Here is a 20822-nt window from a genome sequence, read left to right as displayed (position 1 = left end):
CGGGCCTCTGACCTTTCTCCTGGTTGCAGATCTTAGTGTGGGTTTCTCCTTCCACCTCAGCATTGTCTAGTTGGTAGGATTATCTAATTGTGTCCTTGGTTCGAAACACCTCGGATCGGACAACATCACTAATTAATACCACTATTTTACATAAAATTGAACCGATACCTTCACTTTCCATGTTCCTTTATATTGTTTGGTTGTTATCCATCGTTCTTGTTAACACACCAAAATCACCGTGATAAATTTAACAATCTTCTGTACCATGAAGAAGATGAAGAAGATCAATTTTTTCTTTGCTTGAAACTAGGAAATTAAGATATTATGCTTCCCTTGAAACTCAATAGGAACTAACAGAGAAAATTCTAATAAAAGTCATATGGTGTTGGTTTTATTTGATGCTAATGAATCGTAATGACTATTGAACCCAATGGTTATAGTATATTGCAATGGCTCAACACCCCACTGAGAGGACCTCTCTAACTGCAATATCTTTACTCACCAATTCCTCAAGCACCAACCACATGGGAACAAGTTCACGACCAGTTCCAGCTACAATAAAGATGCATCCAAAACTTCGATTGCTAGTAAAATCTCTCTGCCTCCGAGATGCCTTGATAAAGAATCTTTTACTTGTATGATTTTTTCAAAATTTGCTCGCCACTAAGGCCTGTTTGGAATCAAATCTAAAAATTTTCATTCTTAGAATCGTTTCATAGAAGAATGGATTTTGAAAATTTTCATTCAAAAAATTTTCAATGTGTTTGGCATAGTCATGTCATTTTGTTTCTCAGAATCAGAATCATGTTTGGCATCACCGTATTTTTCAAATCAATTCCCTTACATAAAACCATGACAACTCTAATAAATATAAGTCTACTTCAAAGTACATTATACTCTATTATGTTTAAATCATTTTCAAATACATAAAAAAAGAGAGGAATCACACATGTTTATTTTAAAATTAGTATGATAGATATGACTAATAAGAAAAATGCCTAACAAGTTGTAACCATACAACAACCGCACATAGTGATTGCAAAAATTGGATCCCTTATTTTTTTATTGAATCCTATATACTTGTGTGATAAATAATAAGTATTTGGCACATCTCTCTCTCTCTCTCTCTCTCTCTCTCTCTCTCTCTCTCTCTATATATATATATATATATATATATATATTAAAGAAAAGTGTGTGATAAATAATAATTATTCTTATTCATGTTGGAATGAAATATAAATTTAAAACCAATCCAAAATAAAAATTATTTTTTGTGGTGGTGGGTCAACAATTCAACCTTTTGAATCAAATGTATCAACCCTTGATATCATAATTAAATATAAAAATATAAAAATCTAAAAATACAAAAACATTATGTAATTATATGAAGTTTTGTAAATAACATTTAGACACCTGTATAATATTTTATATGAATCGTGTAAAAAAAACAAGTATGACAAATAATAATTGCTTTATTGTTAAAAATAAAATTTAAAATTTAAAATGAACCAAAAAAATTAAATTATTTTCCTTGTAGCGGATCATCAATTCAACCTTTTGGGTCATATGTGTCAACAATTGATTTCATAATTAATTAAATAATAAAAATTAAAAAGATAAAAATATAAAAATATGAAAAGAATAAAAACTATATAGAAAACATTTGGACACATCTCTAACATTTTATATTAATTATATAAAAAATTAGACATAATAGACAAGAATTGTTTATAAGATTTTATTTATGATATAAATAAAATACAAAATTCAAAACCAACCCAAAAGTAAAATGTTTTCCAGTTTTGTGGTAAATGTCCCAAGCGTTTTGAAAAGTTAAAAGTAAGGTTCACTAAGATTGGTTCAAGCACCAATAGAAAAATCTGGAGGTATTTAAAACTTACAAATTTAGAAAGATTTTTAGACGATTTTACCAAGAGGAAGGATGGCTGTTGGAAAATTTTTAAACCCCCCCTCAAGTTTCTAAGCACTACCAAAGTCTGTTTAATCCTTGAACATATAAGACTGCATTGGTAGCTTTAATATCAAAAATTTTCTAAAATGTCTTTATGGGATTCTAAATGCTTGAATCTGATACTAAAAATGCTCCTCGATACAAAGAGGGAAAGAAATGAAAGACTTTTGTAAGCCCATCAAAGACTATGTGTAAGGGAAAATCTATCAGTTTGACAAAAGAGATACTTTTTTGGGGGCTGGTCAGATTGAATCATTGAATTTATATTTGTCTTAACTTAAAATGGATAGGATTTGATTCTTATGAATTGGATTCAGGTAGGATTGATCCAAAAATCCATTCCATTCCTAACTGCAGGTGAATCAGCCGATTCTTTTATGTGGGCTAAATTAATGGGTTTCTGTTTTGGTTGGGGCCCATTCCCCTAGACATAATCCCCAACCCTGGGTTGCAATGGGCTTTTATCACAAGTCTTCACTACAACTAGCCAGGTAATTTATCAATTAAGCCACCATCAGTTGGTAATTTAATGGCTTCCTCGTATTACACCTTATTCTCTAAATATGCCACCTGTCAAATTTGGGCCTAATCAGAGGTTGGCATGTAATCCAAAACTGCATTGACAGAGCCACTTTTCCTGAAAACTAGCTTTATCAGAAAATCGATTTATTAATTTTAATTAAAGCATATTCTGGTTTTTTGGGCTGTTCACCAAACATATCTTTTAAACTTTTATGTGTGAGGTCCACCTTGCAATGCTTGTCACTAGAAACCTTTGCACGAAAGCTCTCCCAAATGGCACTAAATGCTAATATTAGCAGGAGACAATAGTAAAAACCCAGAAGAGGGATGGCAATGGGGCAGGTTCTGGGAAGGTTTTATAAATTCTAGACTTTACCCGCCTCCCTAAAACCTTTCAATTCATACCCGCCCCAAAACCCATAGTAGATCAGATTTTGAGGATCCAAACCTTCTCCATACATGAAAATGCAAAACCCTCATGAACCTATTCTCCTTGCATTTAGGGGTGCAAAATGGATAGGATCATGATCCAATTGGATCTGAGATCCGATCCTATTTGGTCGAATTCAGATCACCCCTATCTAATTCGAGAAAATCTGATCTGATGTATATTATATATTTATAAATATAAATATATATAATACATATATATATATGTTATTTATTTATTTATAAGTATATTTTTTATATTATATTTTTATAAATTTATTATATTATATATTTTTTTATAAAAACATGTATATATATGATGAAAATAATTAAAAAAATACTTGTATTTTTTGTTTTTACTTTATTTGAATTAGTATATTTTATTTTTCTTTTAATAATTTATTAATTTTTAAAGGAAACAAGTCAGATTGGATTAGATCTGAAGGTCTGACTTACCGATAGGATTCGAATTCAAATAGAGTCTTATCAGATCCGATCAGATCGGATTGGATCCAACATAAACAATATCAGATTGGATTCGGATATTTCCCGACTCAAATCCAATCCAATTTGTTTGCATCCCTGGTAGGGTGGATTGAGTTTAGAACTTGGATCTAATTTCTTATTATTTCTTGATATGTATAAGCAATAAATAAGTAACATAACATGAACAAAAGCAAAATTACCAATTATTTGATTAAGACATATAAAAAACACAAATTACTAATTATCCTTCACATAAAATTCAATATATTATTAAATTCAACATCTAATACATAAAATTCATATGCTTCCTAATAATTTGAAGGTCAAGGAGGGTTGAATTTAGCCTAATACCATATTTTACACGTACCCGTAATGTTGTAAAATCCTAAAACCCATATTCACCCCAAAATCCATATTAAGTAAAAAAAAAAAAAAAAATCAAGGCGGGTAGGTATGAACGGGTAATTAGAAATTACCATCCCTTAGAAATGGAAGAAAATCAGATTAAGACCAAGCACATTTTTCTTTTATTTTCTCTACCCAAAATGGAATGGGCTGGGCCCTACTAGTAGTTTAGCCTTTATCCATGCCAAAAAAGGAAAAAAAAATCAGCACATCAGATGATTTATGATTATAACCATATAATTTTTAACGTTTTGGTTGGGACCCATTCAATGGTGGACAAGGAAAAAAAGGACACGTGGCAAGTTATAGGCGCTGTCACATATATCGTGTCCCCACTAGCATCTATCTGCAAATCCGAACATTTCTCAAGAGAAATAGCCCATATAAATGGATAAATTGATTTCAAAGTCAAAAATCAAAATCAGTTCTAACTTTATTCACAACTCATTATCTACAGAAATAGCCACGGCAGCATCAGTTGAGTAATGATAGTGTCCCTTCTCTTGTTTATAACATGTCTATGGCCCCACTGAGGGATTCAGATTTCAGAGAGATCCGTCCGCTTGATTGCACAAATTGAAACTGCAGGCCCCATCCCCCAGACCAGATCTATCACCGTCTCATGATGTCAAGAGAGAAAAACAAACAACTCCAACGTTCCCTACTGCATTTGCTTTGTTCCATCAAGTTTGTTAATCTATCCTTTTCTGTTCCTTCTTACTATTGAACGTTTGAACCATCCTCTATTCACAGCCACAACTTTCTTCTGCATTGCCAACCATACACGTGGCCCATTCTCCACCGTCCAAATCATCTCAACTAATAGACAGTCCACCTACTCTTGTCAGGAGCGGTGGATAGGATCAGAGACTTTTCTGTCTTTGTCGTTAATGCAAGAAGTTTCTGGCGCCATGTCAGCAGGAGGAATTCGTGTTCTTGTAAGGAGGGATACAGGAGATGCCTTGTCTATGGAGCTCGGAAAGAACACTTTCTGTTGATGGAGGCTTGAGGCCTAAGGGCAATGGCAGCCATGGCTTGCTTATTGCTTCCTTCACAACTTTGTCTATTACCTCCTCTGCCTGCATAAAACAAGATGGCATTTCATCAACTAACAGGGGCATCTTAGTATATGAACTTCAACCAACCATCACATTCATAGACATTATTAGTGCATGCATATGGGTGCTGTAAATGATGAGATAGGTCCACTACTATGTTACCAAACTATTAATGTACACGGCCCAATTTCTAAGTTCTTTTGAACCCCCAGTCTACGTTACCCAAATCCGGCGACGATATGGCCGGATACGGTATCGGATATGGAATTTACACTTGAAATTGAAATATCTGACACAATGTGGCACCCTTGTGCAGGTATCCAGGTATCATAGGTCCCCCATTCAATGGAGTCACATTGAGATTGGATGTTTACATGGTTCAGAGACTAACCTATTGGGTGTCTTCTTGCTTTCTTTTTGTGTGGGAGTGTGGACTCAAAACTTCTAATCACAATCATTTCCTGGCTGGTTCATCCAAGATGATATACTTGCACTCTCATGGCAAGAGAACTACAAATTAGCCTAAAAATGACAAGATGGCAAATAGTGACCCCAGTGCCAACTTACCAAACCCAGTCGGACCATCATACTCAGGCTATGATATGAACACTAAAAATCTGGTTCCACAAGCCAAACCTGACCCGATTCTGAGAATCATCACAGATTGCAGTCCTTAGTCTACCATTTCGTATTTATTTATTTCAGTTCTATCCATAAAGGGGTCATAATGGAGTAAACCAAGTAAGCCCACTTTTACACCACTTACTGCAGAGATATATTAAGGTAGAAACAAACACGTAATTCCAAGTTCTAGTTACCGGATGAAGGTCAATGTAATTCCCCAGTAAGTTGCCTTTGTCTTCAAAACTCTGAAATCCCAAGGAGTTCTGTAATCAAACAACCGTCAATGGTAATATATAAAAACCTTACACAGGCATTTGTACATATATATTCACACAATGCAAAAATGAATATATATATATATATCAGCATACTTACTTGAGGAAAGGTAGAATATGGACCTTGAGGCATTGGCATCACAGGGCAACCCCATGCATCAGCATGCATCTGAACACGGTGATGTTAACAGTAAAGGACAGTCATTAATGTGTACAAGATTATAATCAACCAAATAGAATATATATATATATATGTATTATCAATAGAACTAATTTTTTGACAGTGCTGGACCAACATTGGCCATACTTCTGTTTTATATTATGTTTGTATACGAGGCAATTCCTGTGAAGGTGAATATTGCTAAATCAAGAAGCTGCAATAAAAGATAAAAGTGCACTCTAACAATGGGAAGTATAACCTAACACTTAGAATGATGTTCTAGGGTTACTTAAAATATTTGAAGATGGATCTAACCACTTGAAGTACTTGGGAAGTATAAGATTTCAACATTACCCCTGGATAAGTCTTCCATGGACAACTTTCTGGAGACTGCCACGTGGGACAGCTGGGGTGACCCCAAATTTGAACACTGGAAGGGTGACTGCTAGGATGGCTCCATGCAGGGTAGTATTGACTGGGTGAGAAACCATGACCAAAATGGTAAGGAGGGAAGGCCATGACAGGTTTATGAGGATAAACCCTTGGGATGGTGTCTCTAGGAAGCTGCCATCTCCGATCATCTTCCCTTGGTATAATGTGTCTTCGATGCATTCGATACTTCTGCAGGGATAAGAAATAATCACTCAGATAATTGTATCAGGGGCCAATGGTGTTCCTACAACTATAGCATAAAGATTGTTTAAATTGGCAAACCACTTCATGGATAATTGTAACTCAAAATCATATCAATCAGTGACAATCATCCATCTAATAATTAACATTTTGCAAAACTGTTAAACCACATTTTTTTAGCGCATCATACTCAGATATTTTCCTACATTGATCTAGATTATAAACTAAGAAAGAAAATAAAGAACAATTATATTATGCATGGCAAAAAACGGGAATGATCAATTGGTTATAATCACTGAAGGAATTCACGTTTGGAATTTCTATGTTCAAGTAAAGGAACTTTTATAACGATGGCGTTCAAATACCATGAAAAATTCTTGAGAACTCAAAATAAAAAGAATTGGCAACCCCTGAAATGTGAATAGCTAAAGGAATATGATACTACTCTTTGTATTTAATGTTGTTAATACAAATAACTTTTTTTTTTTATAATTTTGTTAATACAAGTTATATTGACACCGCATTTCTTACACTGACCTGGAGGTGGCTTGCCACATTATGCCTTGTCAAACCCTCCACTTTCATTAACTCCAAGATTCGAGAAGGGATGGCTTGGTCGACACCTAGATGCTCAATTGCCTGCACAAACCGTTTATGCAGTTCAGGTGTCCAGTCTACCTGAAATCCCAAGAAAAAAAAAACAAATAAAATTGGTGCAAATTTCATTCTTTAAAATCTATTAGTCATAGCTGGAAGTTAAAAAAATGTACTTGTTTTTGGCAGGGTTAAGTAATTCTTATGCCTTTCAAGTCAAATTGTTAGACAACCTGGATATGCATGAATTACCTTCATCTTCTTCTTGTTAATATTGGTCCTACATGAATTAGGAATAACAGATGCTTTCTTTGAGTTTCCAGCATCAATTCTAGAATCCTCTGCACTTCCTTTGTCCTGTGGAGGAGAAGATATTCTATTTCCAGTCTTAGAACCATCAGTTGAGTCATCCTCTTCCATAATCCCACCCTCTTCACATCTTGGTGATGGCTCTGCCTTAACAGTAATCTCCACAACTGTGTTGTTGCAAGTAGTTTCAACAAATTTGGGATCTCCTTGGTCCTCAATCTCTTTTTCTAATAAAAAGTTAGACTGATCATGACACTCCCCATCATCCAAAAGTCTTTCCCCTTGTTTCAACTGTGGGGTTGAAGGTGCTGGCAACCTATCTGTGGCTACTGACTGCTCGTGACCCTTTTTGTGGACCTGAATCTCATTTTCTGCTTCTAAAATGTTTTTCTGCTCCACTTTGGTGGTTTCCAGTTGGAGTTGAATCATTGAAGATACAGTTTCTCTGATGGGTTTCAACGGTTTGGAGACAGCATTCTCCCCTGCATTGAAGGCCTGTTCAGGATAGACTCAGAAAATTTTCCAATATTTAGTTTATGGCATTAGCAGTGCATTTGAGTAGAAATAAAAGATCAAAATTTCCCAAACCCAGGAATTATTCTGTATGATCTTACTTTATGGACCACATGCTGCCATATGTTCCTAAGTTTATCTTCAGATAATGGTTTCTGAAGGAACTCTGCTGCACCAAGCTGAAAATATTATGCAATTAGAGACTTTGATTAGAATAGATAAAATATGTGTAAAACATTCCAAAGAACGTTTTTGAGAATTAGGAGACTTGATTGGAGAACTTACAGCAATGCACTTCATCATAGTGCTTAGACAATGAATATTTGAGGTCACTGCAGCAGAAATTATCCATACATCAGCTGTAAAATATGTTTACGGGATGAGAAAGATAACTCCGAATCATCTGTATTCCACCTCATTCTTGTAGTTTCTTATGCAACATTAACATTCTCTAGTTTCCCATTGACTAAGAATAGTGGCTTGATAATTAGAAATAGTCAATGGTTCAAACTTGAAAGAGAAGAAAAATAGGATTGTGCTAACTCTATAATAACCAGAATAGAAAAAGAAAATTTAAGCCAATGTCAAAACATAATATCTAAAATGGAATAGCTATAGGAATTGATTAAACTTACTGACAGTTGGCAAGTCTTTAGCTGTCTCAAGGAACCTGAAACTCCCATAGCTTTTGCCCACACTCACCTGTAACCACAAATGCAAGATGGGCATATATGTGAGATGCCATAACATATATTATTTTTATGTCTATAATGCACAAGAATATTAATTCAGATGTTTTAGAACCCTGATTACAATTAAACTTCTTTACCTCTACTATTGCAACATGGAAGTTCTCAGGTTTGTTTACAAGTTCTGTCAAAGCATCACTCTCATTGGAGAATGTAGAAACTGAAAACAGCAAAAACAATGTTACAATAAAGGAAAATGAGATCTGAGATCAAATCAATTTCTTTTGTCCCTCCAGATGCATTGGACTGAGTATTATCTTTAGTTCTTTTCTTTTCTTTTTGGGTGGGGGTGGTTATGGGGTTAGGAACTGACATCAGTTAAACACCTTCAGAGATTTAAACATGAGTTTATCGTGTGGAGATGGATAATTTAGGAATTGTAGCAGAGGAATGCATTGATATAGGTAAGTAGCAAATATAGAAGTTTTAAGGTATATGGAGAACAAATAGGAAAGTGGAAACAGAGATAAGAGATTTATATTCCCAAATCCTAAGAGATGTACTCCTAGCTAGTTTCAACTATCCACACACACACACAACTATTAAGATCACAGAACAACCCAGCAGAACAAATATATGAAAAAGCATGAGTAGTATTTCTCAAACGAGTATTCAACATCTCATAACAAAATTTGGGTTGAAACTGGCTAAAAAGAGAGATTTTTAAATGGTTAATAAAAAAAGGAAAAACTGTCTGGAAATTCTTCCTAACAATTCCATTTATTTTAACATTATTGGTGCTAAAAATCTAATTATCAGTCTTTTTAGCATTAAAAAAAGATATTCCCCTGCGTACCATCACAGTTTATTCTAAGATGCATAAACCAAATAAAACCTGAAACCATGTTGGACAATGGCACACACCAATTGCAGCCAAAAAAAATGAAAAAGGAAAGCTAAGACATGCAGAAGAGAGAAACACCAAGTTGCTAGTTTAGGAGAGGTGAATTTTTTAATATAAAGCTTAAAAGAACAAAAGAGAAAATCAAATGCCTAACCAATATAGTGCATTTCTTCGAGCTTCGATTTTGTCTGAGCCACGGAAATGCTGTCTTCGTCAAGTAAAAGCACTCTGAGGCCCTTAGGAAAATCCTTCCAGCCCAGCAGATCATCGGCAGTGAAAACCATAGCTCTCTTGGCATCCTTTCTCGGGTCAGCTAAGAATGTCCAGGATCAGCAATTGTCAGCATCCCAGTAATTATGCAGGACCCAGATCATAACCCTGCTTGACAAAAAAGAGAAGACCACATCAAATCCTCAGTCCTCAATCTAAAACTTTATCTTATGAAGAAGAATGAGGAAAATAATAACTAAGAAAAACACATTACAGTTCCTAAGAACTGGAGATACATTTGAATGCTAAAAACTGTACAAGATAACGTCTGAGAGAACTTCAATATGTCGAACCAACTTCCCAAGAAAATTCAAGATAAATCCAGGGGAAAAAACCAGTCAAGTTCTTAAAAGACAGCCTTAGACCGGCCCGGAAACAGAACAGCTTCAAGCACGAGATAACAATTCAGCAGGACCCATATGACGAACCCGACAAATATTCAGGGATCAGTCTAGAAGTTTATGGAAGAAGAACCCACCAAATTCTAAGATCCTATTAGTGAATGCCCAGTTCTAAAACCAAGAATTTCAAAGATAAACCCATTTTAAATATTCCGGAATAAACAAAGAAGCAAACAAAATTCCAAAATTACTGAAATAGTAGAACTTATTGATTGAATGATAGTCAACAAATACCTCCAAACTCATTCACAAATGAAAATTGAAAGAAAAGTATTTACGCAATTCTAAAAACAGAATTCAGAAAGCATTAATAAAGAAAATGCCCACAAATCTCAAGAAAAATAGGAAGAGACAGATCAAGCCAAAAGTGGAGAATCAAGCAAAGCAAACTAGAAATAGAAAAAAACAGTCATTACAGAATCCAGACACTGTAAATGCAAACCCATACGTTATAAGGAGACAAACAAACTCTTCACATTTGCTGGTATCACTCTTCTTTACTCGTAAACAGAAACATGCAGAGAGAGAGAGAGAGAGAATGCTAAATTACACCTTGTAATAGTGCGCTTTATGGTGGCGTCTATGTACAGCTGCTGTCGATTGCTCCAGGCCACAGAATATGCAGTCTTCCCGCAAAAGGTCAAAAATTACTTCACACTTTCACCTAGATTCTTAACGACACCAAATTCGGCTCTCCTCTCGTTAATTGCATGATCCAACAAAATTACATATCTACCCTTGACTTTTTATCCTTTTCTTTTCTACTCCCGTGATTCCATGGTTTTACTTTTGACCTCGATCCAATGGGAGCGGCCCTCCTAACACGTAGTCACACTTCTTCCCATTGGTTTCATAGATAATCAGCCTACACTTGCGCTGAAACAACTAAAAATCTAAGCCTTTGATTTATTGTCGTGGCCTCACCTTTAATGAAGAAACTTCACTATGGCTGTGTTTGATTCGAAGGAAAAAATAGGAAAAGGTAGGGAAATCATTACAAACTTTGTATAGGTTCCTTACCTTTTCCTTCAAACCAAATATAGCCTAAATTTAAGGATTTTAGGGTTTGTTCTATTGTATGGTTAGAAAAGGTGTGCTTGCGCTGAAACAACTAAAAATCTAAGTCTTTGATTTATTGTCGTGGCCACACCTTTAATGAAGCAACTTCACTAAGGCTGTGTTTGATTCGAAGGAAAAAATAGGAAAAGGTAGGGAAATCATTACAAACTTTGTATAGGTTTCCTACCTTTTCCTTCAAACCAAATATAGCCTAAATTTAAGGATTTTAGGGTTTGTTTATTGTATGGTTAGAAAAGGTGTGCTTCATGGCCTTCATCCCATAACACACTACACCAACGTGGTGTATTTTGGAATCATAGTTTTCGGTATGCTATATTTTGATCCGTTATAAGATGAGAAGATATGTTTTTGCATTATAGTGTTTTTTAATAGAATTAGTAATTAAGCACGTGCATTGCATGTATCAAATCTTTTTCATATTAATTATTTGAATTTTAAATATATGATAGAAATTAAAAATCAATAAAAGTAACAATATGATTAAAAATAAATTTAAATGCTTGTATTAAATGTCTACCTGCATAAATTTTAAATAATAATAATAATAATAATAATAATAACAATAATAATAATAATAAGAATAATAATACCATCGTTGTTGTTGTTGCTACTGCTGTTGATGTTGTTGCTGTTACTACTATCATTAAATTGTGTATTCCATTTCTGTCTTAAATAAAAATAATTTTTATTTTAAGGGAGGTTTCAGCCTTCCGATCATATTTCCCCTTCTTTCAAGAAATTGGACTTGAAGAGAGAGAAGTAGGAGTTCTCTTTCACAAAATTCCACTTTTGAGGTCTGCATCTTTGGAATTCCTTCGCGACCCAACTTCTTTCCCTGTGTTCCGTTGGGATTGATGGCTTTTCTCTCTACCGCTTAATTACCAAACATCCTAAGTGTACCAACGGCAGAAGAAATTGGTCCGCTACTCTGCTTTGTTCGGGATGAATTGGAAGGTCAGATCGGACCCTTAAAGCTCAAATGTCTTTTAATTGTTATAGATCCCCAATTCTTCATTGGTTTAAGGTTACTTTGTTGCTTGATCATGGAATTCACCGCCGAGAGATAGCTCATGTTCTCAACAATTTTGATGGTTTGAATGGTCATTGCCTTATTTACAAAAGAAATAAAAGAACATGGGTAAATGCACTTACTCGGGTAAGTGTTTCTCATGAAAAGCTTACCTAGGTAATCGTTTCTACACGGATTGACCAAAAATAACGAGGTAAATTCACTCTTCACGTTCTGAGGGTTGGTCGAGGACCCCAAGGCTTCGAAAAGTGTTGCCCAAAGCCGATGACTGCAAGCCGAGGTGAGGTGCTCCTTCCGAGGACTATGGTGGTCGAGGACCACAAGCCGAGGCAAAGTTCCTGGTGACCAAAGTTACTGCAAGACAAGGAGTGTCAGAGGCCTTGGAATGGATACCCGAGGCAGAGGCTCCAATGCTCAAGTTAGTACGATGTGTAAAGCAGGGGAGAGTGCAAAAGTGCTCTTGGAGAGAGCTCTCGGATGCACTAGATCTCCCTGAATTAATGATAGGAGGACAATGTAGGTGCAAGAAGTAAATGAGTGAGTGATGTTGGAGTTACTCTGTTCTAGCCCCTTTTAAGGGGCAGTTACTTCTTATTTATACTTAAGTGTGCTGGTGGTAGGTGTAGATGAACGCCTCGGATGAAATCTGTACGAGGTCAGCCTGCAAGCCCTGGCGGATACACTAGAAAACTATGTGATTGGCTCCGTATAGTGGCAGTAGGGCTCCCTGATTGCTGTTGACGCTAACAGGCGTTAGTGGGTTGGGCTCCCAAGACTGAGGCGAGGCCTTGGCTTCTGCCGTAATGATGGTAGTAACCGAAGTAAGGCTTCAGTTTTGGTCGTTGGGAGTGGTGGTTGTTATGCCTCCGGATTCATCAGCCGAGGGATGTCCTGCAGTGGCATCGTTTTCACTGTTTGCATCGTCCCTCTTCAGTTCGGAAGCGTGAGCGATGTGGATGCCTTGGCTTGGCGGGGGTGTCCCGTTTCATGCACGGGCAAGTCACGTTAGCAGGGCTACCATGCAGGGGACGACTGTCCTAGGGGTCTTGTGTTTGCCAGGTTGAACGGTCCGCCCAGTGGTCCGTGATGAGTGGGCCTTATGGTTCGCTCGGCAGGTTGCTGAGGGCGATCTTCGTGGTCCACCCAGCATCGTTTCGCCTTTCGATGGCATGCGCTAAGAGGTGCAATGAGATTGGTTCGCAGGAGAGAGGGGCTCCCGCATCTGTTGGATCTGTGTCGATCTGAACCGTTGCTTTGGGCGTTGTTTCGTCTTCCGAGGGCCTGCGCTAGGGGGCTCACACATCCGTGTACATTGATCTAAATCGTTACTTTAGGCGTCATTTCGTCTTCCAAGGGTCTACGCTAGGTGACGCATCACAGTTGGATAGTGGGAGCATATTGGTTTTAGCTGTCAGATTTAGAGAAATCTAGGCCATTCATTTCCTTTAAATAAGGGCCTTGGCAGTGACTTTCTTCTCCATTTGAACCTAGACACCCTTATTCTCAAGTGAACGCAGCTTCCTAAGTCTTAATTCTCCATAACTTTTCTACTTCTTCCCTTCTTCGGGACATTTCACCCTCTCTTAGGTAATCAAGACATGTCATTTTTAGACTCTGGTCCTGAGTGCCATGAACTCCCGAACATCTCAGGAGGGAGCTCTCCCGCAACCCCCTCTCCCTTGTCTTCTCTGGGTTCTCTAGCTCCCCTTCAACGGGAAGTAGTCATTTTGAGGGAGAGGTTAACCTCGGGGGGATGATGAGGTCAGTCATCAAGGAAAGGACTCTCCCCATGAAAGCACAGCCTCAACATCGTCAAGGGAGCCTGAGGGATCTCCTTTCTCCCAGGACGATGCCGTGGAAATCGTCGTCGGACCAGTGGGAGGGAGTGCTGCCCAAAGGGTGGCTGACGCTGGTGTCCCACGTTCGGAGTTTGACAGCTCCTTAGAAGTGTGCCAGGTCGAATCCTTGGTGAAGAGGTTCCACATACCCCAGTCTTATAACCTGTGGGTCCCCGACGTGAGCTTTAGACCATGGGCCCTTGAGGAGGGGGAAATCTATATCTACCAGCACTTTTTAGAATCTGACCTTAGGTTTCCCCTCCAAACTTTAATCTCTGAAATGCTTGAGTGGTACGACATCACTATCAGCCAGCTCATACTCAATGCCCTCAGGACCACTGTGAGCTGATGTTGAGACTATTCCGCACCATTGTCGTACCGAGGAAGCATGCTTCCGAGGCCAACATGTATTACTTCCACCCAAGGAGGGGGAAGCCAGTGCATAACCCCTCGTTCATTCATTAGTGGAAGGATAAGTTCTTCTCTCCTGCCCCAAGGGCTGGCGCTTCAAGTTCGACTGGGGGGAGGCCTACGTCATCGTCAAGAGATGTCCCCCACCGCTCTTAGATGAAGAGGCTGCAATAGTAGTTCACTTGCTTGTGATGGGGACATTCCAGGTGAAGTCGTTGGTGGAGGAGGAGGTCCCCCTAGTCTTTGTTGGGATTAGCCCAACCCCCTTCAGTAGGAGAGGTTCTGTGGTTAGTGCGTCTTCCACGTTCTTTTCTTTTTTCACTAATGTGCTAACTGTTTTCCTTTGTTGTTTCACAGAAGTGCCAACAGATGCCAAGGAATGTTTGTTGGTGAAGACGGTTGAGGCGCTGAAGGGGGAGAAGCGTCAAAGAAGCCTGCCATCGGGGAAGAGACACCGAAGAGGCTTGCCATTGGGGAAGAGGCACTGAAGAGGCCCATGGAGGGGCTCGAGGCAGGAAGGAAGAGGCCCGCTGCTGGCACGCCGAGGGAGGAGCCCCCGCAGAAGCTTGCCAACACAGATAGGCAGGCCAAGGAGGTGATGCAGAGGTCCATGCCTGGGGAGCACCCATCCGGGCCTTCGTCAACCCCTCCATCAGTACAAGGTGTCTCCGAGAGGACCGAAGGGGCTGGTAAGACTTTCTGCCCCCAATGGCAGATCCCAGAGGGGGACTCCATCCGTGACAAGGGGGTCAGCCAGGAGCTGATTAGCGGATCCATCCTACTGAGGGATCGCTACCGCCTTTTGCAAAGCGACCCCCAATCCATTTACGACGAGGGCCTGTACCATTTGGTCGAGGTAAGACGTTCTTCAATATTTCATTAGGTATATGTTTTTATTTTTTATTTTCGCTAATCGGTTTTGAGGCAGGCCTGTCTACACTTCATCGGTTTAGGGGACCGAACAAGGCTGGCCATGGGTCATGCCAACAAGGCCGAGAAGGAGAAGAAGACCGCGAAGGAGAAGCTCCAGAGGAAAAGGGAGAAGCTCCAAAAGCCAACCGCCGCCGCCGAGAATGCACTTCTACTAGTGCTACCAGATTTTGATGCCGAGTGACTACAAGTGATCCCTGACGCTCCTACCGAGGCCCAACTAACCGAAGACGCCATTCCCCCTCCTTGCAATGATGAGGCACAGGCGTAGACTTCCCCCCTTCTTTTTTGTTCTATTGTTGTAATACTTTCCATCTATTTTGTTGTTTTTTTTCAAGGCAATACAAAATTTTGTAAAAGTTGTACAAGACAAACGTTGAATAGTGAATGAAGCCATTTTTTGTGTATACTACGTTTTGTGTATATTGTGTTTCATGCATGTTGTGTATATATACATACTAAAATAGAAACATGCCACATCATAGCTTGAGCTTTTTCCCTTACCCCAACCTAGAACTTTCAGACCATCTTTATTTCAGCCTTTCTTGCTCCCTCATGAAGCCACTTCGTCACTCCCTTCTCGCTCTCTCATAATAACACCTCAGTAGGCCTAGTCCACGTCATAGAATTGCCACTGATCAAATTTCGGTAAGATTTAATATGATCAGGATTCTAGGAAACCTGATATATCACATCTCTCCTAGTAGTATTCAACTAAGAAACCAATTTCTGTAATTTTTCTTTTTTATTGCAACTCTTCTTACTCGCTATTCTCACGATCAGAACCCAGATCATCTCAAACAAGGATCGAAGGTCAGCCCAATTTATATTTCTTATATTTCTCTATTCTTTACATTTTTTTTTTCTGTTGTAAACCATCTTTATTTTTGATGAACAGTAATAACGGGAAGACATTGTTTTTGACAAAATACAAGGGTCGAAGCTCAACCACCAGTTCTTCTTTCTTATATTTCTCTATTCTTCAATTCATCAGTTTGAAGGTCAGTTTCATCACCCAAGTTCTTTCTTCTGTCTTTCACACTCAATTGCCTCAAGTTGTTTCTTATATTTCTTATATTTCTCTTCCATCGTCTCCCTATTCTCTCTATTTCTTTCTTGGCATTCTTTGATTTCTTTCCGTAGATTTCTGTGAGTGTATTGTGACTTCATGGTTCAAGTATGTCTTTCCCATAACCACTATAAACTTTCAATCAATCTGTTTGGCTAAATTCTAAACTCTCCCTAATCTCTCTCTTTCTCTCAATTTCCGGAGAAGGTCAGCACGAAGTAGATGATCTCTCTCTCTCTCTGTGGCATGGCCTATGTTAAATGGATTGGATACGATGTAGATATGAGCCTAAACCGACACATATCCGAACGTTTTAATAAATAAATGTCGTTAATAATTGCTGTTAATTTAATTAACAGTATTAATTAGCAGTATTTATACTGTTAATCGTTAATTATCAATAATTAATTATCAGTATTAATTCGTAGTAATAATTAATAATTATTTACTGTTATTAATTTTGAGTAATTTCTAAAAATTAACTTTAATAAAAATAATTAATTTTATTATAAAGCCATTTAAAATTACCAAAATGTTAATTATCAAAAATTACCAAAAGTTATAAAAAAATTACCTAATTTATATGCAACACAAATTTTTAATTATAATTTTTTATAATAATTGATATATTTTAATAATTAACACTAATAATTTCTATTTATTTATTCTTATTAATTTATGATTACTTTTTGGAAATTAAATTTACCAAAATTAATTACCTTTATTAGAAAGCTATTAGAAATAACCCAAAAATATATCACAAGTATTTCCATAATAATAATTAGTGAAATATAAAGCTTTTATAGTTTTAGTTAATTTATTAAAAAAATTGAAAGCTGAAAATTACTAAAAGTTATCAAAGAATATACCGTAAATAAATTATCAGTATTTTCAGAAATTATTAACTAAACACAAACTATCAAATTATTCTTATTTTTACTAAAATCCAATAACTTTAAAAAAATCACAAAAAGATATGAGTGAATTTCAGAAAATTACCAAAAATTATTGTACTTTCTCTTATACTTATCTAATAATGAAAATATAAATAAATTATGCTAAATTCCAGTAATTTTAATTTTCTTATACATTTTAACAAATATTATTATTAAATAATTTTAATAAATCCTATTAATATATTTAATAATTATAACTCATAACTCATTAGCTCCAATGAAAAGTTTATAGTGGAAACTCCAATGAAAAGTTTATAGTGGAAGCTAAGGATAGTTTCATAATTTTAGGATTTTCAATGGGTATTTTGGTAATTTTAGGGGATATTTTGGTAAACTCGGGTCTAAGGAGGTTAAAATTACAATTATAATCTAATGGTGGGTATTTTGAGTAAAAGAAATGAAGGGTAGAGATAAATCTGAGCATATGTAGCAGTTTTGCGTATGTGGGCCAATAAAGTTTAGTCAAAATGGATTCTTTTTAGGAAGGGGCAAATGAAGGTATTTTGGCTAAAATTTCATAGGGTGGGGTTTTTAGCATTTTGAATTTATTGGTTAGGTCATATTGGCCTAAATACGCCCAAATTAGGTAGATTTAGAAGGATAGTGATTCAATCAATATAGAGTTTTAAAATGGAATTTTGGTGTGGTGGAGGGGGAAATGAGAGAATTGTTTGTTAAAATTTGGTAGGGTGGTGTTGTTGAGCATTTTGGGTTGATTAGTAGGGTCAAATTGGCCAAACTGCACCCAAATCGGGAAAATCTTGAAAGGGCTTGATTCGGTCAATTCGGATCTATGAAACAGAATATTGGTACGATGGAAGGGCAAACAAAAGTATTTTGGGTTAAATTTTTGTCGGTTTGGTTTTTGGAATGTCTAGAATCTGATGGCAACACATGATTGGTTCCAAAAGGCCAAAATCCTAGAAATTTGAGTCAATAAGAGGATCCAAAATAGAATATTTGTTCAATAAAGGGGCAAATAAGGAAATTTTGAGTTGAAACTTTATGGTTTATGGATAGATACTTTGGTGTGTTTAGGGTCCAATCGTATAGTTTGATCGGTTCCGAGGTGTCAGGATCAAGGAGATCTGGGTTGTGAGTGCTATAGGCTAACGAGAGGATCCGAAAGGGAATCTTGGTTTGATGAAAGGGTAGATAAAAGAATGTTGGGTTGAAATTTGAAGGATATGTATTTTAGGAGGTTCTGAGTTTGATGGCAGTGTTCAGGGGTTTTTAGGCGCTTCGAAGAGAACGGTTTGATAAGGTGTTACGGGTAAATTGGGGGTTATGGCAATGAACCAAACAAATTGACATCTTAATTGGTTTATAAATGAGTTATATTCATTAAAAATAACAAGTGGATATCTTGATTGGTCTATAAATAATGTTAATAAATCCTATTAATATATTTAATAAATATAACTCATTAATATATTATGACCACTTGATTGGTCTATAAATGGTGTGATCAAGGGCATATAAGGAATGGATATCTTGGCCAATGAGATAACCTAAATTGAAATCTTAATCTGATGAAGGGTTATATGAAGAATATCTTCTATGAAATTTTGTGGTAACATGTTTATAAGTATTTAGGGCTCTTTAAAAGCCCATTAATTCTAATTTGCAATTCAGTCAAAAATCCTATGCATCATACAACTCCCGACTAATAATGCCTCTAATGCAAAAATAATCACCCTTTGAGAATCAATACCAAACAGATTTGAAGCCGATTTCTCAAAAATCAACTTAAATGGCAAAAATTATATCAAATAACAAATTTTATTGATTTTTTAAAAAACACTGGTTTTGAAAAATCAATAAAGAAGAATCAACATGAATGCCAAACATCACCTTAATCAAATTCATCGAAGATTTGAATAATGTCTTTCCGGCAGATAGATTTTTCCTGATCGGAGATAAGCTTGTCCCAAAGGTCAAAAAGGTAAGGAGTGAAATTTAGACAGGTTGTCCACAAATTAAAAGGGTCACGATCACGTGCGACTGGGAGGCATCCGGCATCACCACTTAATACTGACGTGAGAACCGTGACCGGATGCACCGTGTGCGACACTGCGACTCACGACTCACGAGAATAACCCAGAGTGGTCGTTGCCGAAAATTACTGTTTCGCTGAAAGACGAAAATGCCCTTATCGTGCATGAAGGATAGATAGGTGGACAGTTTCTGTTGCACTTGCACACACGTGATAAGTAAAAAAAAGGGTTTTTTATTTTTCAGTCCACCTCATAAATTTGAGTTTCATCGTATAGGTAGAATGAATTCTGACCGTGAATTGATGTTAAATTTACGGGTAGGATGTGATTTATAAAGGGGTTATTAAAGATTAGAAGGGGACTGTAATTTCAAATTTCTGAGGTTGAATGCAGTCTATTTATTTCTAAAAAAAATACATTCTCTATCGACTAACCAATGTGACAGGTGTTGAGCAATTCTCCTTGCCACGTGGCAAAAAAAAAAGTCCTCAGGCTTTGCAAAAGTAAGAAAAGCCACCATTAATAGCCAAAAAGTCCAAAAAGAGAAAAGAGAATATTATGCACCGAGGAACTGGAAGATATGCTTGATTGGGGTGTCATCCAAGCAGTTAAAGTCCTTCAGCCTTCGAGCTGAAAAGCTAGGAGGGGGTCTAGAAAAGCTTTTTGTGATGGGCCACTCATGGTTGGTGGATCATAAAAATTGGATTGCTTGAAACCAGTCTTACCAGTTTCGTAATGTGCCTAAAGATGGTGGAGACATGCACATGGGTGCCGCCCATTGTTTTTAAAATCAGTCTTTATCATTTTTAAAACTGAATAGGACAATGAACTGATCAGGAATCTAATTCTCAGGTGGAATGGTCTGATCATTTGAATCGAAAGGATGAACTGTTTTGATAAAAAATTAAAAAATAAAAAAAAATGATCAAAACTGTTGGATAGTTCAAACATTTTGAATGATTGGACCTATTAGATCAACGGTTTACTGACCAAATCATTAATTTTTTTAGCAAAATAATACCATTCTAGATAAAATAGAACCTGATCGATTCTCGATTTTTCCGGTCCAATCCAATTTTAAAACCATGGTTAGGAGTTAGAAAGGAAACATGGTTTCAACTTTTGAGATTGGCTTTTATAAAGGTTGAGGATGAAAGTTATTGCTAACTATTGAGTGTTCAGTTGATTCTTTTTTATTTTAAGTTCTGTTACAGGTAAAAGGGTGGGTTCTTAAGCTGATTTTATTAATTATTATCAAATGAAAAAT

At 36.8% G+C, this 20822-nt stretch overlaps 1 protein-coding gene across 21 annotated transcripts; it reads right to left on the bottom strand.

Moving 5' to 3' along the window:
• Nucleotides 1-4175: 4175 nt before the first annotated feature.
• On the bottom strand, nt 4176-10918 carry LOC148848461 (two-component response regulator-like APRR2). Of its 21 annotated transcripts, none has more exons than XM_088950031.1 (12): nt 10797-10918; nt 9728-9951; nt 8810-8889; nt 8616-8682; nt 8266-8339; nt 8082-8159; nt 7411-7962; nt 7102-7242; nt 6286-6552; nt 5872-5940; nt 5691-5759; nt 4176-4893 (listed from the first exon to the last, which is right to left on the bottom strand). In XM_088950031.1, the coding sequence occupies exons 2-12, from the start codon at nt 9855-9857 to the stop codon at nt 4729-4731; spliced, it is 1692 nt and encodes a 563-aa protein (XP_088806157.1). In that variant the 5' UTR covers nt 9858-9951; nt 10797-10918; the 3' UTR covers nt 4176-4728. The 21 variants fall into 21 exon arrangements, with proteins under 21 accessions (XP_088806157.1, XP_088806164.1, XP_088806159.1 ...); XM_088950038.1 differs by having other exon boundaries at nt 8266-8312; XM_088950033.1 differs by having other exon boundaries at nt 8266-8312; nt 10693-10832.
• Nucleotides 10919-20822: the final 9904 nt, after the last annotated feature.

Source organism: Nelumbo lutea, chromosome 6, assembly GCF_056320005.1.
Source record: "Nelumbo lutea isolate HS-2025 chromosome 6, American lotus-T2T, whole genome shotgun sequence".
Classification (NCBI taxonomy): domain Eukaryota; kingdom Viridiplantae; phylum Streptophyta; class Magnoliopsida; order Proteales; family Nelumbonaceae; genus Nelumbo; species Nelumbo lutea.
The sequence above is the reverse complement of the archived record's forward strand: the minus strand, read 5'-3'. Positions and strand labels throughout refer to the sequence as shown.

Bases quoted from the DNA above. Each gene is read 5' to 3' on its own strand.
- LOC148848461 (XM_088950031.1), bottom strand. From the start codon at position 9,857: ATGGTTTTCACTGCCGATGATCTGCTGGGCTGGAAGGATTTTCCTAAG. The intron at 7,243-7,410 runs GTAATTCATGCA...TTGGGATTTCAG, and splicing joins TTAACAAGAAGAAGATGAAG to GTAGACTGGACACCTGAACT. The intron at 5,941-6,285 runs GTAATGTTGAAA...CACCGTGTTCAG, and splicing joins CATGGAAGACTTATCCAGGG to ATGCATGCTGATGCATGGGG.